Source organism: Macaca mulatta, chromosome 14 (assembly GCF_049350105.2).
Source record: "Macaca mulatta isolate MMU2019108-1 chromosome 14, T2T-MMU8v2.0, whole genome shotgun sequence".
NCBI classification, from domain to species: Eukaryota; Metazoa; Chordata; class Mammalia; order Primates; family Cercopithecidae; genus Macaca; species Macaca mulatta.
The window spans coordinates 13,185,298-13,212,958 of record NC_133419.1 but is presented as its reverse complement, the minus strand read 5'-3'; the positions used below and the strand labels follow the sequence as shown (position 1 = coordinate 13,212,958).

The 27,661-nt window shown below is 51.1% G+C and overlaps 1 protein-coding gene and 1 long non-coding RNA gene across 2 annotated transcripts; one reads left to right on the top strand and one right to left on the bottom strand.

Annotated features, from left to right (window-relative positions):
• Positions 1–10,489: 10,489 nt before the first annotated feature.
• Positions 10,490–19,127, top strand: ZP1 (zona pellucida glycoprotein 1). The gene is made up of 12 exons (XM_001084628.5): positions 10,490–10,805; positions 12,208–12,329; positions 12,578–12,941; positions 13,425–13,568; positions 14,053–14,240; positions 14,312–14,409; positions 16,251–16,378; positions 16,464–16,653; positions 16,721–16,862; positions 18,374–18,455; positions 18,570–18,689; positions 18,955–19,127. The coding sequence occupies exons 1-12, from the start codon at positions 10,610–10,612 to the stop codon at positions 19,101–19,103; spliced, it is 1,923 nt and encodes a 640-aa protein (XP_001084628.3). The 5' UTR covers positions 10,490–10,609; the 3' UTR covers positions 19,104–19,127.
• On the bottom strand, positions 17,217–24,499 carry LOC144334198 (uncharacterized). Its single transcript, XR_013403756.1, has 3 exons — positions 24,380–24,499; positions 21,986–22,068; positions 17,217–19,475 (listed from the first exon to the last, which is right to left on the bottom strand). It is a non-coding gene; the product is annotated as an uncharacterized LOC144334198 (long non-coding RNA).
• Positions 24,500–27,661: the final 3,162 nt, after the last annotated feature.

Here is a 27,661-nt window from a genome sequence, read left to right as displayed (position 1 = left end):
ACAAAAAAAAAAACAAAAACAAAAACAGAAAAAAAAAAAAAAAAAGGCTCAAAACCCTAAGATAAGAGAAGTTTACATTTCATTGTTCTCTAACTCTTTACTCTCATTTGCTGACCAAGCCTCCTGGGGTCAGGACCATCCCTTCAACCTCAGCATCTCAGCACCTAATGGATACTCATTAAAACATGTTAAGAACTCAATATCCCTGTATCAAGGCAAGGGCACCTCCCATGGGATGGACCGCACAAGCATCTTTCATTGAGGCCTAGGCTTAACGCAGAACCTGATGCGTAATACACTCTCGCTGAGAGGCTACCATCATGAGTGGAAAATGAGTCAAATTCTATGCCCTTGTGATAGGGATAATACATCTCATTGGAGCCCAGTATGGCAGATCAGTAAGAGCCTTGGTGATCCAAATCATTAGCAATATAAAAACGTTTCCTCTCCCCCAGGTCCAGGAGGGCTTGATTTCCAAAGACAAATGCCTGCGGCCCTTCAGAGAAAATAGGTGGGTGATTCCATTCTGCTTGGGGAAAGGGCCCTCTTTTCCACCCACCCCCGATGCCCAACCCACTGAAACACAGACAAGGCCATGTGTGCCGTGTCTGCGCACGAAGAGTGTCAGGCTGTGGTTAAGCGCAGGGACTCTGGGGCCACTGCCAGTGTCTGGATCTGGCACACTCACTCCCCAGCTATGTGATCTTGGGCAAGTAACTTCACCAGTAAAAGATGAACTTTAAATGGTGGTCCTTCTGCACAGTCCCACCCTCAAAGGACGGGAGTTGGAGCCCAGATTTCTCTTTGGACTAAGAAAAAGAATCACCCCTTCCCCACCACCCCACCCCACAGACACATCTCAGCACCAGGGCATCAGGCTTGAGATAAGGCACAGCCCTTCCTCTGGATCTCAGTCCACCCTTGCCCCCTCCACTGGTACCTTGTGCAGTGAACATTCTGCACAACCTCTCCTGGCAGCCCTGCTGAGGTTCTTGTTTTCTGGCTAAAAAAACCCTTACTCCTCCGCCCTTCTCAGTCCTTGTTTCCAGTCCTGTAATCACTGTAGTGGCTCACGTCCAGACCTCTCTCAAGCAAACTTATTACTAAGTAAACAAAAAAAGCTACTAAGCTTCACAGAGTTACCAAAACAAACCAAAAAAGGTATTCCAGATAAGCAGGGCCCAGAGGAATTTTCTGAAGAAGAGCCGTGTCCTGCCTTATCCCATGCGCTGTGTCCCCCAGGACTGGGAGAAAGATGCAAGCTACGCTCAGGCTCAGGCCTTAGTCCCTAAAGCACAGCCTCCTCCAAGGCCTGGAACTTAACGTCAGAGCCAGTAAGAGCGGAAGTCGGGTCCCTCGCTGCCTCAGCACCACCTTCTGCCGTGGAGGAGACGAATCTGAGCCTGGCGCTTCCCGCCACACGGACCTCTGCTGCGTCTCTGCTGCCCATGGGAGCTGTCCAGATTCCCAACCTAGCAGGATCCAGTGCACCAACCACCAGTCCCTGCACCCCCTTCCTCATGTCCACAGCTACCCCATCCTTTCTTTCCCCACCTCCATGCCTTGGCACGTGCTGTTGGGAGTGCTTCTTCCCCTCCATGATTCATCCTGCAGGGCCTCTTTCTGAGACCATCAATGTCACTAGATACTCAGAGGATACTTACAGCATCAGTGTTTAACAAATACAGTCAAGAGAGCAAAGGAACGGAGAAGGGGCCAATGGAGCCCTCAGGCATAGGCCCAGCCCAGATGGGCTCTCTTCTCCCTCTAGCCCTGCCTTAGGAGGAGGGTTTTTAATGTTCCCTTCTGGCCACTTTAAAGAAGTCAGTCAAACAGGAAGTGAGATGCAGGGCAGGAAGCAGGGTGAGGCCTGCCCTGGGATCCTCCGGCCGGCCGCTTGCTCGGAGGCCCTCAAGCCACCGACACCCAGTAGAGGAGTAGCATGGCAGGGCCCCACATGATACCTTGAGGAGGCCCAGGTTGAGTTCCCTGGTGCCACCATCACCTACAGGACTCCTCCCATGGCCAACAAGCTCCTCGGTGATCCGGTCCCATCCAAGCCTCCCCCCGTATTGCTGCCACTCCCTAGTGGCATCCTGTCATCAGCCAGCACCCATCACTGTCCCCTCCTGTCCTGTGCACACCAGGCTGTTTCTGTGCCCTGGCTTATGCTGTTTGTGCTCTGCTCTGGAATGGCTTTTCTTCCCTTGGACTCTCAGTGAACTCCTATTCATCCTTCAAAACCCTGGTTAGAGGTTGCCTCCTCTGGGAAGACTTTGCTGATTCTCTCAGACAGACACACATGCTGTCCCTCCCTCCCACATCTCCACTTCACTTGACCCATAGCCTCCTTGTCCTCCCTGGTAACTCTTGTTCACACAACTGTTCACCACCCTTATGAGCCACCTGAAGACAGAGACTTATTCCGATTTTATCTCCTCACCTCCAAAGGCAAGCAGAGGGCCTGACACATGAGAGGGGTCCCAAAAAATATTTGCTAAACAGAATGAATCTCTAAAATTGACTTCCATGTGCAGACCCCAAAGCACCCCAGTCCCTCATGGTGACCCATTCTGGGACCTTTACTTTTTTTTTTTTTTTTTTTTTTTTGAGACTGAGTCTCGCTCTGTTGCACAGGCTGGAGTGCAGTGGTGCTATCATGGCTCACTGCGACCTCCACCTCCCAGGTTGAAGCGACTCTCTTGCCTCAGCCTCCCAAGTAGCTGAGACTACAGGTATGCGCCACCACACCCGGCTAATTTTTGTATTTTTAGTAGAGAAGGGGTTTCACCATGTTAGCCTGGCTTGTCTCGAACTCCTGACCTCAGGTGATCCACCTGTCTCAGCCTCCCAAAGTGCTAGAATTATAGGCCTGAGCCACTGCGCCTGGACCCATGCTGGAACCTTTCTTACCCACGGTCTGGTGCAATTCTCCATGGCTCTGTCTTCACCTGCAGTGGGTACAACCTCGGGGACTGACAGCTTTATAGTAGGAAGGAAGACAAGAAGGCAGAGCAGGCAGAGGCAGCCCTGGCCTAGGCTCAGGCCCACACATGTGCCAGGCAACCTTCGCAGAAACAACAGTGGTGTATTTGTTTCCTAGGGCTGTCAGAACAAACTACCACAAACATGGCGGTTTTAAACAACAGAGACTTATTCTCTTACAGTCTGGAAGCCAGAGTCCGTAATCACGTGTCAGCACTTCCTCCAAAAGCTCTAGAAAAGGAGCCTTTCTTGGCCCTTCCAGCTTCTGGTGTCCCCAGGCGTCCCTTGGCTTGCGGCTGCATCACTGCAATCTCTACCTCCTCTTCACCCGGCCTTCCCCCTCCCTCTTTTCGTGTGTCTCTCACAGAGTACTGGTCACTGGACTTAGGGCTCATCTGGATCATCCAGGGTGCTCTCATCTTGAGATTCTTAAATCAATCACATCTGCAAAGTCCTCTTATCCAAATAAGGCCCCATTCACAGGTTCCAGGGGTTAGGTTGTGGACATGTCTTTCGGGGGCCACCATTCAACACACTGAAAGCAACAATAGCTGCTGGGTACGGTGGCTCATGCCTGCAATCCCAGCACTTTGGGAGGACGAGGCAGACAGATCACTTGAGGTCAGGAGTTCGAAACCAGCCTGGCCAACAGGCAAAACCCCGTCTCTACTAAAAATACAAAAATTAGCCATGTTTAATGGTGCATGCCTGTAATACCAGCTACTCGGGAGGCCGAGGCAGGAGAATCGCTTGAACCAGGGAGGTGGAGGTTGCGGTGAGCCGAGATCCCACCACTGCACTCCAGTCTGGGTGACGGAGCAAGATGCCATCTCAAAAAAAAAAAAAAAAAAGAAAAGAAAACAGTAATAGCTTACACTTATGGGGCACTTACTATGTGCCAGCGTAAGACTGAGCCTTTCTCATGGATAAGCTCATCAAATATTCATGCCAACCCTCTGAGTTAGGTACCACTGTCATTGTCACTCACCAAGGGGAAAACTGAGGCTCAGAGAGCTTAAGCAGCTCTACCAAGGCGCTAAGCTGGGCAGCAGAGGAGCTGGAGTTCAGAGCCATGTGGTCCAGCAGCAGAGCCCAGCTCTTCCCAGCTGACAAGATTGTCTGAGGTCCTTTGTTCCTCAGGGGAAGCAGGGCTGCCTGTCTTCGGTTAAATGCACTACCACTGGCCTTCTGGGAGCATCTCTGCAGTGAGCATAATCCATACACACACACAGCTGGCGCTGCCCTTGGGTTACTCTGCAGGCCCCAGAGTGAGGCAGCCTGCTCCCTGCTGATTTCCTGGCATGTGTGGATCCCCTGAAAGGGGATCTTGTCTCTCCAGCCAAGAGAGGCTCCATCCTCCTCCAGTGCCCTCCCTGGGCTCTATTCGCAGAGGAGACAGGGCAAGCAACTGATGCTTACATCTCACGGCGCCCCACTTAGGTAGACTGTATTCTTAGTTCCATTTTACAGATTAAGAAACTGGGCCTGGCGCGGTGGCTCACGCCTGTAATCCCAGCACTTTGGGAGGCCGAGGTGGGCAGATCACAAGGTCAGGAGATCGAGACCATCCTGGCTAACATGGTGAAACCCCATATCTACTAAAAAATACAAAAAATTAGCCGGGTGAGGTAGCGGGCGCCTGTAGTCCCAGCTTCTCGGGAGGCTGAGGCAGGAGAATGGCATAAACCCGGGAGGCGGAGCTTGCAGCGAGCTGAGATCCGGCCATTGCACCCCAGCCTGGGCGACAGAGCGAGACTCTGCCTCAAAAAAAAAAAAAAAAAAAAAAGGAAACTGAAGTTCCATTTAAAAAAAAAATTCACAGGTCAAAAAGAGAAAGAAATGAACAAACAGGTTTACCAAGAGGCCAAGTGGCCAGGTGTGGTGGCTCATGCCTGTAATCCCAGCACTTTGGGAGGCAGAGGCGGGCAGATTGCTTAAGTCCAGGAGTTTGAGACCAGCCTGGGCAATATAGCAAGACCCCATCTCTAAAAAAAAAAAAAAAAAACCAAAAAAACAGAAGCCAAGTGGATAAAGCCAAGATTCCAAGTCAAGTCCCCTCCATCTGACCCTCTCTCCTCATCAATAAAAATACTCATGGTTGTAATGGCTATCATGTTCAAACAACGACCATGTGCAGACCCTGTTCTGCCTGCTTCACATGGATTCTGTCATTTAGTCCTCAAAGCAACCCTACAATTTAGGTCCTGTTATAACCCCATTTTATAGATGAAGAAAGCAAGTCACAGAGCAGGGAAGGGACTTTTCCAGGGTCTCCAGTGGGTGAGCAGAGGAGCTTGGATCCTCCCAGGCCGATGAGCCTTGGTGGCCATGAGTCTTTGCAAGAACGTACAGTCATAACCGAGGACTCAGAGTGCGCTCTCTCTCTCTCGCTCTCTCTCTCTGTCTCTCTGTCTCTCTCAGATAGTCTGGCACCCTTTCCCCAAAGGTGTTCTGCCCTTGGCCCTGAGGAAGCCCGACTTCTCTTTCCCTGCCCATTTCCAGCACCTTGGGAGACGCACTCTCCCCATGGGTCCATGACCAGTAGGGAAACGCCTCTCTATGTCTTATCTAATTGCATTCCCACCGTAATAATTCTCATCCTTACTCTCCAGATAGAGGAAAAAAGCCGGTAAGTGACGTCCCAGGGCCCTTGTGCTCATAAACACTGAGCACCAGGCAAAATCTAGGCCTCTCAAAGACTCCAGCTGATGCTCTCTCTGGCCCCTAAAAGCCCCCGTTAGAAAAAGTTCTCTCTTATGATAGAAAGCAAATAAATGCAGAAGGAAGGGTGGAGTTAGAGAACCACCACCCACTTGGCAACCACCACACTAGCCAGTGAACATTTGAAGAGGAACAGGATTAATTACATAGTCTCAAAGTATCTCCCTGTAAGATACTCATGAATTACAAAGAGAAACATCATTACTTTATGGTAGACAAACCTGGCAGACACCACCTTATCCAAGTTATCAAAGTGACATCAGCAGTAACAGGACAAGCCAGTGGGGTGTGCCTCTGGATAGGATGCACTGAGAAGGAAATGACATCACTTCTGGGGTCCTCCTGCTTGTTCGAGCTGAATTGTATCCCCCCAAAATTTATATGCTAAATCCCTAATCCCCCACCCCCATTCCCCAGAATGCGACTATATTTGGAGATAGATATTTTAAAGATGTGATTTAAGATTGAGGCCCTTAAGGCGGCCCTAATCCAATCTGACTGGTGTCCTTAGAAGAAGAGGAAGTTGGTTTTTGTTTTTTGGGATGGAGTTTCACTCTGTCTTCCAGGCTGGAGGGCAGTGGTACCATCTAGCACTGCAACCTTCACCTCCCAGATTCAAGCGATTCTCCCACCTCAGCCTCCTGAGGAGCTGGGATTACAGGTGTGCGCCACCACACCAGGCTAATTATTTTGTATTTTAGTTGAGATGGGGTTTCACTACGTTGGCCAGACTCGTCTCAAACTCCTGACCTCAGGTAATCTGCCTGCCTCAGTCTCCCAAAGTGCTAGGATAACAGGTATGAGCCACCGGGCCAGGCAGAAGAAGAGGAAATTTGACCATTCAAAGAGACACCAAGGATGCAGCAGCACAGGGGAAAGACCACGTGAGGACTCAGTGAGAAGACAGTCGTCTGCAGGCCAAGGAGAGAGGCCTCACGAGCAACCAGACCTGCCGCCACTTTGACCTAGAATATCCAGGCTCCAGAGCTGTGAGAAACTGACTGTTATTTAAGCCACTCAGTCTGTATTTTGTTAGAGCAGCCAAACTGACTAATACAAGGCCAAGATGCATCAACTAAATCTAATGTAATCAGGAGAAAACACCAGACAAACCCAAACCAAGGGCCATTCTGCAAAGTTATCGGGCTGTACTCGAAAATGTCAAGGGTATGAAAAACAAGAGAAGATAGAAGGGCGGTCCCGGGTGGGAGCAGGCCGAGAGGCACGCCAGCAAGACTCTGAGCCTGGATTGGATCCTGCAGACTTGCAAAACCATTGCACTCCTTTGCCATGAAAGTCACGGTTAGGACAGTCGGCAGATGTTGAATAACTGCTAGAGCAGGAGCACCGTCATCTCGGACAAATACTGCCACTTCAAGCTCCTGCTCCCTTTCTAGCCTCATACATTTCAAGGCAATCACTTCTCTTCTAACTACAACAGCCAGAAAGAGCAGACAGTAAAATACAGATAAGACAGCTCCGGCACAGAGAGGGGTGGAGGGAAAATCTCTTTGATAACTGCCAAACTTCATCCTCACACAGTGAGCCCCAGTCAAACAGTGGGCCTTAGTAAGCACCTTCCTTTCCCTTCAGGTGCACTAAGATAGGGAAGCAAGCAGCAGACTCGGGGGATATGCCTGCAGCTGCAGAAAGATGTATGGGAACGGACACACGACTCTCCCTCCCAGATACGCACAGCAAAGAGACACAGGAGCAGTCCCAGCCTCTGATCAACTCTTCCACCCTAAATCCTTAAAAACTCTTAGTCTGTAACAGAGCGGGGCTCTGACCTACCTCGGCCAGCCGCCCCTCTCAGGTTTATTCAAAATAAACCCGTCCCTGTTGCCTGTGGAATCGCCCTTTCATGTTTCTTTCCTCTTTAATTCTTACAATAATGTCTGCAGATTAGATCGTTGTGTTTATACCAATGTTGGTTTCCTGATTTTGATCATTTGACTATGGGGGTGATTTGGTTTTTTTAGGAAATGTATACTGAAGTAATTAGAGGTAAAGGGGAATCTGTCATTTCCGCACCGACTCTTGAACGGTATGGAAGAAAGCGCGTGTATATGCGTGTGTGTGTGTCTGCACACATGCACAGAGAGAAAGCGGGAGCTACAGCAAATGTAAAAAGTGAACAGTGAACATTTGAGGAATCTGGAGGAGGCTATATGGAAATTCTGCAAATCTGAAATAATTTCAAAATTAAAAGTTTAAAACTTCCACATTGTTCCTCAGGAAAAATCCATCCCTCTCCCCGCTCCTGCCTGGCTCCTCTCCCTCCCCTCCTAGTCCTTCCCTCGACAGCACCCCCAGCCTGCCTGGAGTCCCTGTCCCGGACCTTTATGTGACCTGCTTCCTCCCTACTTCAGCCCTGCTCTCCCCAGATCCCCATCGCACCATCCCTGTCCTCCCCGCGTCCTCCCACCTCTGCTTAGGACCCCTTTCCTCCAAAAACGCTTCCATGTCGCCCACCCTCGATGCTGTGTTGAGTGTCTCTTCCCACTGTGCTCCCAGGGAGACCCCCAACCCGCCCCACCAAGCTTTCCCAGCTGAGCTCTAATCACATTAGAAGTGAATTATTGCCAAGCATTAAATCATTACTACATCTGGTGCCCATGACTTATCTCTGTGTGTCTTCCTGTCCACCATGCAGGCAAGGAAAGCATTATCACCCCCGTTTACAAACAGGAAACCTGAGGCTCAGAATAGATAACGCGTCTGAGTCACAGCTAAGAAAGTGGTTGGGGCACCATTAGAACCGACTTTTTTTGTTTAAACTTTTATTTTAGGTTCAGGGTTACTTATGCAGGTTTGTTACACAGGTAAACGCATGTCAAGAGGGATTGTTGTACAGATTATTTCATCATGCAGATACTAAGCCTAGCACCCAATAGTTATTATTTCCACCCTTCTCCCTCCTCTTACCCTCCACCCTTCAAAAGGCCCCAGTGTGCACTGTTCCCCTCTGTGTGTCCATGTGTTCTCATCATTTAGCCTTCAGTTATATGTGAGTACATGTGTAAGTGGGAACATGTGGTATTTGTTTCTGTACCTGCATTTGTTTGCTAAGGATAATGGCCTCCAGCTCCATCCATGTTCTTGCAAGGGACATGATCTCATTCTTTTTTATGGCTGCATAGTATTCCATGGTGTATGTGTACCACATTTTCTTCTTCTTTTTTTTTTCTTTTTTGAGACAGAGTCTTGCTCTGTTGCCCAGGCTGGAGTGCAATGGTACGATCTTGGCTCACTGCCACCTCTGCCTCCTGAGTTCAAGCGATTCTCCTGCCTCAGCCTCCGAGTAACTGGGACTACAAGTGAGTGCCACCACACCCGGCAAATTTTTGTATTTTTAGTAGATATGGGGTTTCACCGTGTTAGCCAGGATGATCTCGATCTCCTGACCTCGTGATCCGCCCGCCTCAGCCTCACAAAGTGCTGGGATTACAGGCGTGAGCCACCGCATCTGGCATGTACCACATTTTCTTTATTGAGTCTACCATTGATGGGCATTTGATTCCATGTCTTGGCTATTGTGAATCGTGCTGCGCTGAACATATGCACACATGTTCAGTGTCTTTATGATAGAACAATTTATATTCCTTTGGATATATATCCAGTAATGCGATGGCTGAATCAAATGGTAGTTCTGTTTTCAGCTCTTTGAGGAATCACCACGCTGCCTCCCACAATGGTTGAACCAATTTACACCCCCACCAAGAGCGTATAAGCATTCCTTTCTCTCTGCAACCTCACCAGGACCCGCCTCTTAGCTATCAAGGCTCTCCCCTTCCAGCAGCTGCTAATTATAATAGCCGCGTTTTCTAATGTTTGCTGAGCTCAGTTTCCTAATGTTTGCTGAGCTCAAACGCTGCTAGACCCTAGGCTAATCACTTGCAGGAATTAGTGCCGGGATGTGGGGCTGGTGACAGTCCCTCCCTCAGAGGATGGTCAGGTGGTATAAGGAGCGAACACAAGCAAGGCCTGGCACTGTAATCATGGCAGACCGCAGGTCATTCTTGTTGTTTCCAGCCACTTTTATGTCTTAGAACTGTTCTAGATATACAGAACTGACAAGATAGTACAGAGAGTTCCCATACACCGCAGGCCCAGTTTACCTCATGAATGATCTTACATGAGTATGATCCATTTATTGCAATTAATGAACAAACCAATGTGGGCACATTATTATGAACTAAAATCCACTTTCTTCGCTTTTACTTCCTTTTTCTGCTCCATGATCCCATCCAGATGACACATTACATTTAGTTGTCCTTGTTATTTTTTTATTAGTCATAGTCATCATCATACTGACCGGCTGAATCCTCAGGAGAGCCCTTGGAGGTGCTACTGGTCTGTTTACTCACCTGCAGCCCGCATTCCGCTGCCAGCTCTGAGGGCCGTGTCTTCCTGGTCTTGCTGTACCGGCCCGTAAAGCCCTGCCTGAGGAGCTGTGACTGCGCTAACCAGGCCTGCAGCTCCCAGTGGTCCTGAGGCCTCAAGGCAGGAAGGAGGCCCTGGAGAGCCTGTTGGGGCAGGGAGGGAATGTGGAAAGGCTGGGGTGGGAGGGAGACAGCAGAGGGCCTGAGGTCTGCAGGGCCACCTCCCAGCCTTGGATCCCTTCCCACAGCCCATCTGCAGCCTCAGTTTCCTGGGAAGCTCCCTCCTCCCTTCCAGAGCCACAGCTGTGGGACAGAAAGCCAGGGTCAGGGGCCACGTGCAGCTTTCTGCTTCCCCCAGCCTTTGGGGCAGGAGTTTCACCACAGTCCCTGGTGGCCAGTTGGGTGCTCCTCCAGGTGGGCCCCCTTTGCCCTTAGAGGCTCCCCTTGCCACCTCCTCCATAAAAGGCCTGGGCCCCGCTCTGGTGGTGAGGGAGTAAGGGGTGTGTCTGTGGTGTCTCATGGCAGGAGGCTCAGCCACTACCTGGGGTTACCGTGTGGCCCTACTGCTGCTGGTCGCCACCCTGGGGCTGGGTAGGCGGCTCCATCCTGACCCTGGCCTCCCAGGCCTCCGGCACAGCTACGACTGTGGGATCAAGGGAATGCAGCTGCTGGTGTTCCCCAGGCCAGGCCAGACTCTCCGCTTCAAGGTGGTGGGTGAGTGCTGGCAGAGTCCTGGCCCCCACCTCCCTGGCCACGGGCTGCTGCCAGAAGGGAGCTGGGCCCCTTCCCCTGGAGAAGGAGCAAGAACAGAGGACTCCCTCCAGCCTGGGGGTGTCCAGCCCCCCACCTCCTCACCACAGAAAAGGGCACGGAGGAGAATCACCACCCAGGGCAGCTTCTCCCACGTTAGTGTGCGTGGGAAACACCTGGCCACCTTGTCGAGGTGCGGGTTCTGATTCAGTGCGCCTGGGGCAGGGCCAAGCCTCTGCATTTCTTTCCTCTCTCTCTCTTTTTTTTTTTTTTTTTTGAGATAGATTCTCACTACTTTCACTCTGTCCCCCAGGCTAGAGTGCAGTGGCACGATCTCAACTCACTGCAATCTCCACCACCCGGGTTTAAGCCATTCTCCTGCCTCAGCCTTTTAGTAGCTGGGACCACAGGTGTGAGCCACCATGCCCAGCTAATTTTTATCTTTTCAGTAGAGATGGGGTTTCACGATATTGGTCAGGCTGGTCTCGAACTCCTGACCTCAGGTGATCCGCCTGCCTCAGCCTCCCAAAGTGCTGGGGTTATAGACGTGAGCCACTGCACCCGGCCTACGCTCTGCATCTCTAACCACACTTGGTCAATACTGAGGCTGAGGGTCCATAAACCACTTTCAGCAGCAGGACCTAGTGAGCGTGGCCTGGTGTAGGTTTGGAATTGGGGTTTAGATCTGCAGCTTCTAAACAGTGTGATCTTGGACAACTGACCTGACCCATAAGCCTGTTTCCTCATCTGCAAGGTGGGGAAGATGAACCTGGCTGTGCTTATGGAACAAGCACATGGGGACATGCCCACACCCAGAGAGTGCCCAGGCTGTTCTGGACCAACAAGCAGGGTGGACACCTAGGGAGCGTCTCCGAGCGACTGCAGCAGCCACAGTTAACCTGGGAAATGGGTTCAGATCTTTCTACAAAGCCCAGGATTCAAATCCTCATTCTGGCCCTCATTGTGTGCACCTGAGAAAGCTCAGGCACCCTCCCTTCCTCAGCTGCCTCAGCCACAGGATGCGGATAACTAAGCTTAAAAGAAGTGATATGAAATAGCCCGGTGCCTGAGACCCTGTGTATCCCTTCTCCACCTCACCTTCGTGCCTGCCTGCTGCCGTGTGCTATGAGCAGGGAACCCTAGCTAGAAAGATCCTAAGACCCCCCCCGCCGCCATCCTCTTACAGCTGTGGAAGCTGAGCGCAGAGAGGGGAGGGGGATAGCCTGAAACCACACAACAAACCAACAGTAAAGCTAAGGCGAGTACTCAGGTCGTCTGGCTGCTGAGTGGGAGCTCCTTCCGAGACCCCAGCAGCCTCTCCCTGCACCCTTCAACATCCCTGGCTCCTCCCCTTCCCCCACTGCAGATGAATTTGGGAACCGATTTGATGTCAACAACTGCTCCATCTGCTACCACTGGGTCACCTCCAGGCCGCAGGAGCCTGCAGTCTTCTCGGCTGATTACAGAGGCTGCCACGTGCTGGAGAAGGTAGGGGTCCGTGCTCTGGTGCAGGAGCAAGCTTGTCCTAGTGTCACTTCAGGCTGAAGAGGCCCCTCATGGAACCAGAGCCCAAGATCTGTTGAGCTGGTGGGTGGGGGAAACTAAGTCCTGGAAGGTACTTTCTGGGATCCACCATGAATCCAGCTCCCTGCCTAACGGCCAGCTCAGCTCTGGTGGGCCCGTCCCGTGCCTGGGTGGCCTCACCTTGCTGCTCCCTGCTGGCCTCTCACCTGCAGGATGGGCGTTTCCACCTGAGAGTGTTCATGGAGGCTGTGCTGCCCGATGGTCGTGTGGATGTGGCACAAGACACTACCCTGGTCTGTCCCAAACCTGACCACTCCTGGACTCCGGACTCCCAGCTGGCACCACCCACCATGTTCTCTGTCTCGACTCCGCAAACCCTTCCCTCCCTCCCCACCTCTGGCCACACCTCACCAGGCTCTGGCCATGCCTTTCCCAGCCCACTGGACCCAGGGCACAGCTCTGTCCACCCAAACCCTGCTTTACCATCCCCTGGACCTGGACCTGCCCTCGCCACCCTGGCTCAACCGCACTGGGGCCCCTTGGAACACTGGGATGTGAACAAACCAGATTACATAGGTACGCAGGACATCTGAGTGTCCTTACCCTCTGCCTGGGGCCTTCTGGGGTACAGGGTGGTCTAACAGCCTTTCACTGGGCTCTAAGAAGCCATTTCTTTTTTTGTTTTTTTCTTTTTTTAGGAAAAGATGATTCTTTTATTCCTTTGTAGTATTTGGAAAACAGCTTTAAACATGTACAGGTATACTAAAGCTAGAAGAAGTCTTGTAAAATTGTTTCCTAACTTTAGGCAGAAACTCACTGAAACCATTGCCAGCAACACGTGGTTCTCAGAAAACGTTCTCTAGAAATGTCAGTAATATGCAGTCTTGAGGGAGGACATTTAGTGTGCTGAGCCATCTGGGCTCAAACCCCGGCTCCGCTGTTACCTGGCTATGTGCTGGCTAAGAGCATACGCTCTGGAGCAGGTGCCCAAGATTCAATTCCAGGGCCACAATTTGCAAACTGTGTGCCTTCAGCCTCATTGCTCTGTCCCAACCCTAGGTACCCATCCGAGCCAGGAGCAGTGCCAGGTGGCCTCGGGGCACCTCCCCTGCATCGTGAGAAGAACTTCAAAGGAAGCCTGTCAGCGGGCTGGCTGCTGCTATGACAACACCAGAGAGGTTCCCTGTTACTATGGCAACACAGGTACAACCTCCTACCCCAGCACGATCCTGGTCCCCTGGATTCTGAAGCGGAAGGAGAGCTGTCTCCTCCAGCTGGTGGAAACTGCTTCCCATCCTCCTCCTGGAGAGCCCAACTCCCACAGCAGATGGCAGAGGAGACCTTTAGATGGGGCGGTCACAGGTCCCAGCTGGCCTTATAACAACTATCCCAGGAAGTATTAATAGATCTACCTTTACACACATCTGTACCTTCAGATCTAAAGCACCCTGGTTTGGATAACAGATTATATGGTGAGCCTACTTTTAGAGTGTAGTTCAACTCATTTGTCTCATGGATGAGAAAAATCAGTCCATAAAGGGTTTGCTGGGGTCAACACCAGCCTAAGTAGACAGTAAGCGTCCAGACTCCTGGGCCCGCACTTAAAGCCTGGCTGTCATCCAGACATCCCCTGTCTCTGTGCTGGATGGACACCAAACCCCAAGGCCCTCATCTACCTTTGTCCCAGCTACTCTCCAGTGCTTCAGAGATGGCTACTTCATCCTTGTGGTGTCCCAAGAAGTGGCCTTGACACACAGGATCACACTGGCCAACGTCCACCTGGCCTACGCCCCCACCAGCTGCTCCCCAACACAGCACACGGAAGCTTTCGTGGTCTTCTACTTCCCTCTCACCCACTGTGGAACCACAGTGCAGGTAGGAGCCGGGACCACAGGCTGGGGCCTGGTCCCCGCAGGAAAGCCTCACCCAGCTATCTCTTCCCACAGGTGGCTGGTGACCAGCTCATCTATGAGAACTGGCTGGTGTCTGGCATCCACGTCCGAAAGGGGCCACAGGGTTCCATCACACGGGACAGCACCTTCCAGTGAGAGCAGCCCTCCTCCTATAGGCGTGGCTCTGTGCTAGGGTGTCAGGGGGCACAGGAGAGCTCAGGACAGGCTTCGAGCCATCTGGGCTCAAACCCCGGCTCCGCTGTTACCTGGCTATGTGATCTTAGGCAAGGGGCCCGCCTCTTCCCAGCCTCCCCTGATAGGCAGGGGAAATATCCCTCTGTCAGGGCAGACATGAGTGTTAAGTGGGGGCCTTCTGTGCCCGGCCTGCAGGGTTTGGCTAGAAGCCCATGACCAGTCCTGAGAGGGCTGGAGTCCTGAGAGAGCCCTGTCTTGGTCTCTCTCAGAACCAAGCTCAGAGCAACTGAAAGCATCCCCTTCCAGGTCCCAGGAGGAGGCTGAGGCTATGGCTGTTGCCCCTCCTAATGTCAGGTTAAGAAGCCACAGATGAAGTTGAAGATACCTCTCTGAGGATGTGGTGGGAGAGGAACTGGGTGGGGGAGGAACCCCTCATTGTTTAGGGGCCTCCTGGACCTGCTGACTCAAGAGGCAAAAGCAACCCAGGTGCCCAGGATGCCAGTGGGGGTGAGCCGAGGGAATCTGCCTGTGACACCTGGCTCTGAACCTGTGTGACCAAGGGCAAAGCACCTCACCTCAGCCCGTTCAGCCTGTGGGACAGAGCCAGTGCACTAGCCAGTGGGTTGTAGAAATCCTGTGCTTGACACTGCGTGGATGCCCGTTCCCGCCCTGCCGTGAGGGTTGGGGAGCAGGGGACTGTGTCACAGTTCAAATGAATTTGGCTTTAAAGCTCTAAGTACCACAGAGGCGGTAGCTCATGCCTATGATCCCAGTGCTTTGGGAGGCCTAGATGGAAGAACTGCCAGAAGTTCAAGACTAGCCTGGGCAACACAGTGAGACCCCATTTCTATTATTTTTTTTTTTATTTTAATTTAAAAAACCCTGAAGTTCTTATGGCCAAATGGTGGGGGACAAGGCTGTGTCATGCCTTAGACTCTCTGATGTAAGAGCTATGGGAGTCAGCCAGAGGTCAACACAGAGTGACTGGGGATTCCTGAAGGGAGGCAGAAGTCAGGGGAGCAGCTGCAGCCGGCAGGACTAGGCCAGAGGGCTCAGACACAAGTCCTTCTGAACAGGGGTGAGCCACTTCTACCTACTTAGCATCTCCTTGGTGCCAGGCCTCTGGGGTGCTAGGAGGATGCGGGCCCCGCCAGAGTGTGGAGGAGCGGCCACATGGCCCTTAGGCTAGTGAGGAAGATGCTGGACACTGTGGCCCTTAGGCTGTGGCAGACCAGCTGCAACTACAAGGACAGTGAAGACACAGGTGCATCATCTTGTGATCTCAGGCAGCCTCAGCGCCCTCAAAGGGAGGCAGTCACAGCCATTTTACAAATGAGGACACTGAGGCTTAGGTTAAAAGACTTGCTTGTGGTCCCAATGCTAAGAAGACTCAAACCCAGGTCTGTTGGGAAGCAGAGCGCCTAGGCTCGTCTGCCAGCCTCAACTGTCAGGCTCCAGGGGCCTCGAATGGCACAGCAGGCAGTTGTGGGTATCCAGGCCAGACCCAACAAGGTGCCAGCCCCCCAAGGGCCCATCTCTATCCTGATGTATTCTCCCACCAGGTTCAGGGCCTGGCATAACAGGCTTGAGCCATCCCAGGGAGACCAGATGGACAGAGGATGGGGCTGGGTGAGCTTCCTGAGCCGGCCTTGGAAAAGTGTTGCTTAAGTAGCATCCATCTGCCCTGCTGGACAGTACCCTGTTTGTTGCACCCACGGAGTTGGTGCCTAGTTTATCACGTAAACAGGATGCCCTGATTCTGTGTCTTCTCCCCCACCCTCTTGCACGTGGACTTCAGGCTTCATGTGCGCTGCGTCTTCAATGCCAGTGACTTCCTGCCCGTTCAGGCGTCCATTTTCCCACCCCCGGCGCCTGCCCCTGTGACCCAGCCCGGCCCCCTGCGACTTGAACTGCGGATCGCCAAGGGTATGCTATGCTATCCCTGCTCTCTTGTGGCCCCCACTCCCCCGACGCACAGTCCACCCTGGCTCATGAGTCACCCTCCCTGCAGACGAGACCTTCAGCTCCTACTATGGGGAGGACGACTATCCCATCGTGAGGCTGCTCCGAGAACCAGTCCATGTGGAGGTCCGGCTTCTGCAGAGGACAGACCCCAACCTGGTCCTGCTGCTGCACCAGTGCTGGGGCGCTCCCAGTGCCAACCCCTTCCAGCAGCCCCAGTGGCCCATTCTGTCAGACGGGTAAGTGTCTCCGTGCTCCCCCCACCTGCTCTGCCTCCTGTAAACAGCCTCTGACTTCTCTTCTCAGATGCCCTTTCGAGGGCGACAGCTACAGAACCCAAATGGTAGCCTTGGATGGGGCCACACCTTTCCAGTCTCACTACCAGAGATTCACTGTTGCCACCTTCGCCCTCCTGGACTCGGGCTCCCAGAGAGCCCTCAGAGGACCGGTAAGAAGCCCCGGCTGCTGCAGGCCTGGCCCCACGTGTTAATTGGGGAGGAGCTGGTTGCCAAATCCCTCTGGCACCCCGTGAACTTATGTGGACAAAGTTCTGGGATGGGGCTTGGCTTCTACCAGGTGTCGTGGAAGGCAGCGGGCTTTGGGTCAGCAAGAGGTAACCCGTAGCCACCACCAGGAGGAAGGAAAGCGCTGCCTGTGCTGCAATCAGCCCTAAATCTGAACTCTGGTCATGATGTTCTAGGGTAGCCTCGCCTCACTTCTGATTCCAGAAATGATAATGTGTTCCATGTAATTCTGCTTTGAATTTTCTTTAACTTAGCAACTTCTCCAGAAGGTAAACGTAGATAAACTTAGGGTATATTTAGGTTTTCTGTGTAAATATACAGATGGCCCCAGAGGTGACAGACACACTGTAACTCCTGTCCTGTTGAATAACCTATCTTTCACATCACATACCCAAATCTCTAGATTTTTAAATCACTGCCCGTTATTATGTCAGATGTAGACTGATTTCACTGGTAAGCACTGGTTAGGGTGGCTTCCTTCTCATCTCTGCTGTGTGCTGCCTCCTGATCCAAGAGACGCTGACCTACCTGGATGAGGGGTGCCCGTGGGTGAGGCCTGCTGGGTCAGCTCAGCTCCTCCTGCTTCTGCTCCCATAGGGCACTGCCCCTGCCCTTGTGTATCTGGAAGCAGTGGTAATCTGCCCTCCCTTCTTCCCCCGGTCACTGGTCTTGGGGGTCACAAACGGAGGGCAAATATCCATTCTCCTGCTGCCTGGCCAAGCCCCACCTCCTTGGAATTTGCTGTCTCCCTCAGTAAGGCAGGTGGAAGGGAGAGATCCAGCCCTCCTGGGGGCTGTGCAGCCAGAGGCAGCATTGGTAGAGCAGGCCTGCCAAGGACTGGGGCTCTTTGAAGTGCGGTGGTCCCTGCCTGCAGGGCACTCCACTACAGACTTGGACCTTGGGGATGGGGGAAGGTGCGGATTTCAAATCAGGAAGGAACACATTCAGCTCTGCACTCCCTCAGCATGGGCAGCAGTCGTCTTCTTGGTCAAGAAGTTCAGATTTCGGCCGGGCGCGGTGGCTCACACCTGTAATCCCAGCACTTTGGGAGGCCGAGGTGGGAGGATCATGAGGTCAGGAGATCGAGACCATCCTGGCTAACACGGTGAAACCCCATCTCTACTAAAAATACAAAAAATTAGCCAGGTGTGGTGGCGGGCGCCTGTAGTCCCAGCTACTTGGGAGGCTGAGGCAGGAGAATGGTGTGAACCCAGGAGGCGGAGCTTGCAGCAAGCTGAGATTGGGCCACTACACTCCAGCCTGGGCAACAGAGCGAGACTCTGTCTCAAAAAAAAAAAAAAAAAAAATGTTCAGATTTCTCCCTGCCCGAACAGCAGCAGCCTAGACTTGGCCCAGCTTGGGGATCCCATGTCCCTGTCTCTGCTTCCTGCCCGGTGGCACCGAGCCAGCCACTTTGATGTTCTCTTCCCACCAGGTTTACTTGTTCTGCAGTGCCTCTGCCTGCCACAGCTCAGGGCTGGAGACTTGCTCCACTGTGTGCAGCGCTGGGACTGCAAGTGAGTCTGGGGTGCTAGTGGCATTTGTTCCTTCATACATCTTCAGGCCCGTGCCCGGCTTTTGGGCCAAAGGGGCAGGAGACCAGGCCAAGATTTCATTCTTCTCTTGGGCAGGACAGCGACGATCCTCAGGTCACCGTAATGACACTGCCAGGCCCCAGGACATCGTGAGCTCTCCGGGGCCAGTGGGCTTTGAGGATTCTTATGGGCAGGAGCCCACACTTGGGCCCACAGGTATGAGGGCTTCTGGATGGGCCCCTCAGGCCTTACCCACTCCTAGCCCTCAAGACTGTGCTGACAAAACGGGGATGCTCCGGCCATAGCTGAGGGCAAGAGATGGTGTCACTGCAGTCAGTGGGGAACTAAGTGAAGACAGACATAGTCCACCTCATCTGCAGAAAGGCAGCTTCAGCTCTGCCCAGTGTGATACAAAGTTCTGGGCTGGAGGGCAGGGTTGGAGGGGCCTCAGCCAGTCCCGCCAATCCCTTCTCTCTGACAGACTCCAATGGGAACTCCAGCCTGAGGCCTCTCCTTTGGATGGTCCTTTTGCTGCCAGCTGTTGCCCTGGTCCTTGGGTTTGGTGTCTTTGTGGGCCTGAGCCAGACCTGGGTCCAGAAGCTCTGGGAAAACAGTGAATGGGCTCAATAAACAATCATTTCAAACCTACTGAAACCAGGTGTGGAGAAGTTTTTTGTGACCACTAGAACAGAACTCTTTCTTATGTGAGAAACGTCCTCCAAGTCAGCTCCGTCCTTCCAGAACTGTGATGTCAATTACAAATACTTCATATGTGCCACACCCTGCACAGAGGCCAATGTCCCCCAAGGCTTAACTCGGGAGCCTCTCCCTCTTCACAAGGAATGGTGGCATTTCAGGCAGAGCAAACAGGAAAAAGATACTGGAGGTTAAGATGTTGGCAAAGAACAGCAACAGCTGGGCAAATGGCTTGTGAAGGCTTGTCACCTCCTCACAGACACAGGGGTTCTGGCCAGGGCATCCTCAAAGCACCCAGAGCAGCTGCTGTTGTGGAGAAGGGGAACTCTTAGGCTGAGTTGAAGGAGCACTTCACAGACCCCCTGAGCCTGCCAGCCTACTGTAAAAGCTGCATTTCTGGCCACAGCCTCCCATCCCCTCCCCTGGCCTCCCAAGACTAGTCCATGTGGGAAGGGCTGGCACAGGAGGAATGGCAGCCTGCTGGCCCTGACACTGCCTGCCACGGTGGGCATGGCCACCAGACAGGTCCGTACCAGTGCTGGCTATGCCGCTGAGCCCGGTTTGCCCATACACGGCATGGGCCTTCATCTCTGACTTGGCAGCAAAGCCTTTTCCAGACATGTGGATCCTCTAGGTGGAGAAGGGGGCAGGACGCTAGGGTTTGGCCTCAAGGGGACAGGGAGAAGAATCTGGTAGGGAAGGCTGAATTTGGATTCAGACACCTCTCTGGACTTCAGGTAGAGCATGAGCTTGGAGAGCTGTTACAAGGGGAGCTAACGTGCTCAAGTCATGCCTGTGGTCTTGATACTACATGAACCCTCTACTCGGCTCTGGCCTACTCAGCCTTTCCTGTCTTCAGAATACTGGTCAAGCATGTGGCCCCCAGAGCTGGCTTCTTACTAGCTGTGTGATAATCAGTAAGTTACTCAACTTCCCTGGGCCTCAGATTTCTCATCTGTAAAATGAGGTTAATGTCTATTCCAATAGAAGTATTGGATAAAATGAGTTAATAAGAATGCTTAGAATAGTACCTAACAGCCAACAGTAACTGGGTTCTATTAACTACTGACTAGAATTTCATTTCCTCTTGCCCCAAGCCTAATGCTTACCTAGTTTTTGTTGTCAATGTTTTGGTTTGGTTTTGAATGTACAAGTTTACAGGCCAGTACGAAGACGGGCTGGGGAAACTGCTGTCTTTTGACTCTTCTAGCTAGAGTGAGAACATGAGAGGCAGGAAGGCCCAAACATTTGCCATGGAAGCTAAGTGACTTCCCTTCTCTGGGCCTGTCTTCCCATCTATGGCTAGCAACGGCCAGTCTTGCCCTGCCCAGCTTCCTGGTGTGTACAGGGGGACATAGGATATATCCTGCAGGCTCAGTATGGCATAGGTGAGGATTCTTAGCTTGGCTGGTTGGAGGAGCCAGGCTGACTTGGTCTTAGGGGCCTGGGTTCTGGTTCCTTCCAGCATTAACTCTTCCTTCTTCCCCTCCCTCCATCATACAAGCTCATGTGAGGATTTCAAACTTCCAGAGGTACCAATTGGAATAACGCTGTGTAACTGAATTTGCTTTGTTTAACACAAGGGTAGACGTCTTGTATCATTTCCTATCATTTCAAATAGATGTATTTTCTAAACTGTGGTTGAGCTATGGCATTTGATCTGTTGATACAGACCAAGTAGGTTAAGAATGACAAGTGTTGAACACAATTACTTAAGCATATAGTTCTTTGTATACTATTTTCTTGAAAGACAGTCTTAGAACTGCTGGGTCAAGACCACACCTCTTATGACCATGGGGCTCGGGACTGTCTGTCTCCCCGCCCAACGCCACTGTGCAGGCTTGCCACCACAGGCCAGTAACACTCTAAACCTTTGCCTATCTGAGCATCATAAGGCAAATGGCATTGGCTGTTTTGAAGGGGCTCTCTTTGATTAGAAGTCAAGCATCTTTCTAGCCACTCGTGTCACATAAGTTACCCTTCATGTCTTTTATCTACTCTCCACTATTTCTCTCCTCGTCTGTAAAGAACTTTCCCAAATCAAGGGGCCGGCACCCTCATTTTATAAATTTTCCATCTAATTGGCCATTGGCTTTTCTCTGCCAGGTTATCTTAGAAAGGATTATGTAACAATGAATTTTTCCCTCTCATATTTGTAGTTTTGAGTATGGCAAAGACTTTCCCCTATCCTATATAATCACCGAAGTATCCATTTGCTTTATTGTGATACTCCAGTAACAATGCAATTGTTTATCTCCTACTTCCAAGTGTATATAGGTACATGATTTTGGCAACTGATAAATTGTTCATAGATTTTGTCAACAATTCCACGTCAAAGAGTCTTTTTGTTTGTTTGTTTGTTTGTTTGTTTTTTGAGACGGAGTCTCGCTCTGTCGCCCGGGCTGGAGTGCAGTGGCGCGATCTCGGCTCACTGCAAGCTCCGCCTCCCGGGTTTACGCCATTCTCCTGCCTCAGCCTCCCGAGTAGCTGGGACCACAGGCGCCCGCCACCTCGCCCGGCTAGTTTTTTGTATTTTTTAGTAGAGACGGGGTTTCACCGTGTTCGCCAGGATGGTCTCGATCTCCTGACCTCGTGATCCGCCCGTCTCGGCCTCCCAAAGTGCTGGGATTACAGGCTTGAGCCACCGCGCCCGGCCAAAGGAGTCTGTTTACTGAAACAAAGGTACAAACTATATGAACGATGAAGTTCATTGCAGCACTAGCTTTCTCTCGGGGGAAGCAATCTAAACTTTGGCTTTCCTAGGTACCAAAATCTAGTCTAAATGTTGCCCAGTTTCTCTCTTCCTCCCTTCTTACCGCCTTCTGATGTGAGCAGGCCCCTGCTGGGCCTTGAGAACAATTCAGCAGACCCGCTGGGAACCATAACCACTGTCTCCGACCTGTGGCAGGAAGCAGAGCTGCTCAGGGCCCGTCAGGTTTTGTCTCTTCCTGCCCTTTTGGGGAGGTGGGGACGAGGGCAGAGGCTGTGGCTGTATCTATATAAGACCTAAGGGTATCCCCTGCCTTTCCATTCCCCACGCCCCCACCAGCCCCCATAGATTTACATTACACATTGAGAGCAAATTAACTTCATGCTGCTTTGTTTTTAACAAAGGGAACAGAAGACTTCACTGCCTGTTCAGCTGAATTCAGCTCCCTGTCTGGACGCTTACGCAAGAGCATTTCATGGAAAGGTGCCACTTCTGTTCCAGCAGCAGGAACACTAGATACTCGGATCAACCTGAAGTAAACAACTGAAATACCAGATGGTAAACATTTTAAAATATCCTTAGACTGCTGCTGAATTCACATGGGGAATGAGGCATGCAGATAGGCCAAAAATACAAAACAGGAACTCTGGGAAGTAAAATCAGCTTCTATTCTGGGAAGCACCGCAGGGCCCTGGAGGCCCTGGCCTTCTGCTTTGATGAAGAAAGAGGACGGCAGATCAAGCCCGGAGACTGCAAAGGCAACAACTTCAGGTGCAAGGCCTCCTCCAAAGCTGGAACTCCAGAAGGCCCTGTCCTCAGCGTAAGTGAAGGAGAAACAAGCCTCTGACGTGAGTGGGCAGCAAGGAATCCTGCCTATTTTTATCTTGGGGCTGGATGTATTGGAAAAAAAAAAATCACCCTGAGAATGAAAAGTGTAATACCCTCTTCTCTGGTGTGTGCAGTCAAATCCTCAGACTGAAGGAGAGAAGAGAAAGGAGAACCCCTCAGGTTCAATCTAGGAACAAACCTCAAGGGCTGAATTTAATTTAAAGTGATCCCAGGTGGGGCGATAAAGAAAGTGATTCCCAGGCTTCAGGAAGAAGCAAATGCAGGTCCTGTCTGAAAGGTGATTTCAGCCAAAGCCTCAGAGAATTCTGACAGATCAAGTTACAAACAACATGAACACCTCACAAGAAGAAGTCACAAGATACAATAAATAGTGAAAAGTCAGCACACAAAGTGAGAAGACAGTTGCAATACATTCTTGACAAAGGATTACTATCCAAAAAAACACGTTTAAAACTGCTACGAATCAAGAAAAAGATAACACAAATAGAAAATTAGGCAAAGGACACTAACAGGCATTTCATAAGAGGAAAAATTCAAATGGTCTGTAAGTGGCTGAAAAGATGTTCAACTTCAACAGTAATCATTGGCCAGGGGCGGTAGCTCAAGCCTGTAATCCCAGCACTTTGGGAGACTGAGACGGGCGGATCACGAGGTCAGGAGATCGAGACCATCCTGGCTAACATGGTGAAACCCCGTCTCTACTAAAAATACAAAAAAACTAGCTGGGTGAGGTGGCGGGTGCCTGTAGTCCCAGCTACTCGGGAGACTGAGGCAGGAGAATGGCGTAAACCCGGGAGGCGGAGCTTGCAGTGAGCTGAGATCCGGCCACTGCACTCCAGCCTGGGCGACAGAGCGAGACTCTGTCTCACAAAAAAAAAAAAAAAAAACAAAAAAAAAACCCAGTAATCATTAATGTGAAAAATTAAACTTCAAGATAATATTATATACCCACCAGAGTGGCAAAAATTAAAAAGCCAGAAAATACTAAGCATTGGTGAGGGTATGAAGACAGAACATTCTACCAATGTTAATTAGAATATAAACTGGTATACCTATGTTGAAAAATTGTCATTCCCTAATATATTTTAAGTCCTCTCCTAACCTAGAAAAACCCTTGCAACAGAATGTTCACAGAAACACTATAATAGCAAAAGAAAAATAAAAAACTAGAAACAACCCATATGTCCATCATGAACACTTGAACATATAAATACATTCTGCAATATTCCTACAGTCATATTCTACAATGAATGAGAGGTAAGAGTTAACCTGTTTGTCCCTTGCAGGCTGGCCTCCCGGGAAAGGAGTTGGCCCCTTACAAGGCTCCATGGAATCTAGCCATTGCTAAGTGCCTAAGACACTGATCAGTTACAAGGTTTGGACCCCAGCCCTTTAATCATGTCAGAGGAAGGGCTGATGCTTCTCCAGCCACGAACACACTGCAGTAAATCCTGCTGCTGGCTGACCACATCAAATAACTGCAACAGCAAAACTCAGACCCTAGAGCCCTGGTCACAGCAGGAGGAGGGGCTGAGCTTCCTGATCATGCAGCTTAACAGCCCTATAGCCCAGTGGCCAGGATCCCTCTCCCGGCGTGCAGTCCTAGAATGAACGCGCCACGCAGGACTGGCGTATCTGCAGCTGCTCCTACCTTCAGTAAACGCTGTCACAGTACCCTGGGTGAGTTCCGCTTGGCCATTTTCCTTCGTTTTCCCAGTAGTGAACGAACTAGGGCTACGTGTGTAAATACAGGTAATTCTCAAGGACGATGCTGAGAAGATGAAATCAAATAAACTAGATTGAATGACCTCATTTACATAAAGTTCAAAAATCAGTTCCCAAAACCCCAATGTAGTAGTCAAATTGTATAGAAAAACAAAGGAATGACCAGCACCAATTTCAGGGTAGTGGTTTTCTCTGCGGGGGCAGGGAGGGATGCATTCATTGAGGAACACGCCGATGGCCCCTTATGTTTTCTTCCGCTGGCGGGTGGATACAAAGATGTTTACTATTCTTTAAACTGTACAGGTACACTTTTAGACACTTCGGGGTGAATATTTCAGAAAACTTTTAACCTCCTGGCCTGCCTTACTACCATCTGCTGGGCCTGTCTCCAACCACGGTGCTGCTGCTCCTTCCCCAGCTGCCTGTTCCCTCAAACCTGCTTTCTCACCGAGGCAGCAGTCAGTAGTCCCAGGTGTCCGAAGGGAAATTGTTTGGTGGTGTAATCAGTGCTTACTGCATCCTTTGTGCACTTGACCCTCTGAGGATCAAACCCTGCCTAGGCGTGGGGGTGGGGTTGCCAGCGCCTTTGCTCACACCAGACACCCCTACTCTGTTCCTCTGTCCTGTATCCACCTAGGGAACTTCCACTTCAAAATGTGGCTGTGTCACCTCCCCCAGGTCCACCTGACGTCCTAAACTGTTGCACATCCTGTCCTCTGTGCTGGCACCTCTATCAGAACTCTAGCGTCATGTCTGTATTGCTCTGTTGACTCCTGTCTCCGTGCCTGGATTATGTTCCAGCCACTTTGTGTCAACAGAGCCTTAGTTTATTAATGCAGCAGAGAAGGCAGTCAGACCATGCCTTTATAGGATAGGTGTCAAGTGTCAAGGACCACCATGACCTTGGCTATGTGTGTCAATACAGTTAAATCTCAAGGGTAATGGCAGTGCAGGCAGAGCAGGGAAAATGTACAGTAGTCAACATTTACTGAGTGCCTCATCTCTACATGAATCAGTTCACTTAATTCTCAAGAGCCCTACGAAGAACTTATTTTTCTGATGAAGAGCCTCAGACATAAAGATGCACATCACAGAAATGTGCACAGCTGGGATTCAAACCTGGGCTGCTGGCTCCAGAGCCTGCATTTAACCATGACAGACACTACCTCCTGGAAAGGTGTGCAGTGGGTCATCAGCTGCCCGTACCTGTCTTCATCAGCTTGGTCTCTAAAGTCACATGGCTTACAAACTCTAGCTGCATTATTTACTGGGTGGCCTAAACAAGGCACTTCTCTGAGCTTGTCTTCTCACCTGTAGAACGGGGACACCACCACCTGTCTGGCAGGGTCATTCTGTGGTACTCACTGTGAGGAGCTCCATCACAGCATCAGTGTTACTGGGGAGACGGGTATGACTGCACTGCCCCCAGGTGACCTCCTTGATTAGTGCTCCAAGCTCAGGAACAATACAAATGCTTCCTCACCTTCAACAGTGGAGGCGAGGCAGGGTTTGATCACCAAAGGCTCAAGTGCACAAAGGATGCAGTAAGCGCTGATTACACCACCAAACAATTTCCCTTCGGACACCTGGGACTACTGACTGCTGCTGGGTCCTAAACACAAAACTCACTAGCTAGACAATGTGGGTGAGTCCTTTAGAATCCACCCCCCCCCAACCAAGATCTGCTTCCAAAAGGTTCACCTACAAGGCAGCTGGGCCAACATCTGGTGAGCTGTGGCAGGAGGTGATAGCTCTTCATTTTGGTTGATAAAACTAACATTCTGTCAAGCCCTCTGTGTTTACTTATCAAAGAAAGAGACAGACGTTGTCTGGGCTTTGGACTGAGCCCCAAGGTTGAACCTCTCAATCTGCTACTTAGCAGCAGTGTGACATGAGCTGAAGAGATAAATGACAGCAACGGATACATGGTCCTGCCCTTAAGATTAAAATCTAGTTAAGAAAGACAAATGCGCAAACACCTTCCAGGTAACAGCACTATGCTAAAGGCATGAACCATGGGCTCCAAGAAAGCTTACTGACCTGGCAGGGCAGCAATGGGCTCCAGAGGCTTCCTGAAGGACTTGGCCTGTCTCTGGGGAGGGCAGACTCCAGGGCCAGGGAACAGTAGGGTGGTAACAGTAATAGTAGCAGCAGCAAGTTTAAAAACATATATTATTTATGATGTGCAGTCCCTATTCTAAGCACTTGTCACATTCACTTCATCCTTACTCTATCTCTAGTAAGTACACTACCCCCATCTGCTGGATGAAGAAACTCAAACAGAAAAAAAGTTAAATAATCTGTCCAAGGTCTTGCAGCTACTAAGTGCCAGAACTGGGTTTCAAAGCCAGACAGTCCAGTGCCAGGACTATGCTCCCACCTTCTGCTCCGTTCTGCAAAGGAAGAGCGGTATGAAGTCCACATGGTATGCAGGGACCAAGAGTCTGCTGAATTGCTGGACAGCAAAGGGCAAGGTTGTTTTGGTTTTTTTGAGATGGAGTCTCGTTCTGTTGCTAGGCTGGAGCATAATGGCGCAATCTCGGCTCACCGCAACCTCCGCCTCCCGTGTTCCATTCTCCTGCCTCAGCCTCCTGAGTAGCTGGGACTACAGGCATGCACCACCACACCCAGCTAATTTTTTGTATTTTTAGTAGAGACGGGGTTTCACCATGTTGGCCAGGATGGTCTTGATCTCCTGACCTCAGGCAACCCACCCACCTCGGCCTCCCAAAGTGCCGGGATTACAGGCGTGAGCCACCACACCCGGCCAAGGGCAAGGTTGTTTTAAGAATTAAATGAGTGGCTGGGTGTGGTGGCTCACACCTGTAATCTCAGGACTTTGGGAGGCTGAGGCTGGCAGATCACCTGAGGTCGGGAGTTCGAGACCAGCCTGTAATCCCTGGTGGTGGTGGTACATGCCTGTAATCTGTGCTACTCAGGAGGCTGAGGCAAGATAATTGCTTGAACCTGGGAGGCAGAGGTTGCAGTGAGCCGAGATCGCGCCACTGCACTCCAGCCTGGGCAACAAGAGCAAAACTCAGTCTCAAGAAAAAAAAAGAGAATTAAATGAGCAAACGTAGGTAGCGGGCATGGAGCTCTTCTGCTGATGCAACTGCACAGATGGAAGGCCAGATGAGATGCACTGCGGAGCCTTAGGACCCAGACATTAGGCTCCCGGACACCAGGACAGCACCAGATGTCAGTTCTA

Bases quoted from the DNA above. Each gene is read 5' to 3' on its own strand.
- ZP1 (XM_001084628.5), top strand. From the start codon at position 10,610: ATGGCAGGAGGCTCAGCCACTACCTGGGGTTACCGTGTGGCCCTACTG. The intron at 12,330-12,577 runs GTAGGGGTCCGT...TCTCACCTGCAG, and splicing joins GCTGCCACGTGCTGGAGAAG to GATGGGCGTTTCCACCTGAG. The intron at 14,410-16,250 runs GTGAGAGCAGCC...CGTGGACTTCAG, and splicing joins ACACGGGACAGCACCTTCCA to GCTTCATGTGCGCTGCGTCT.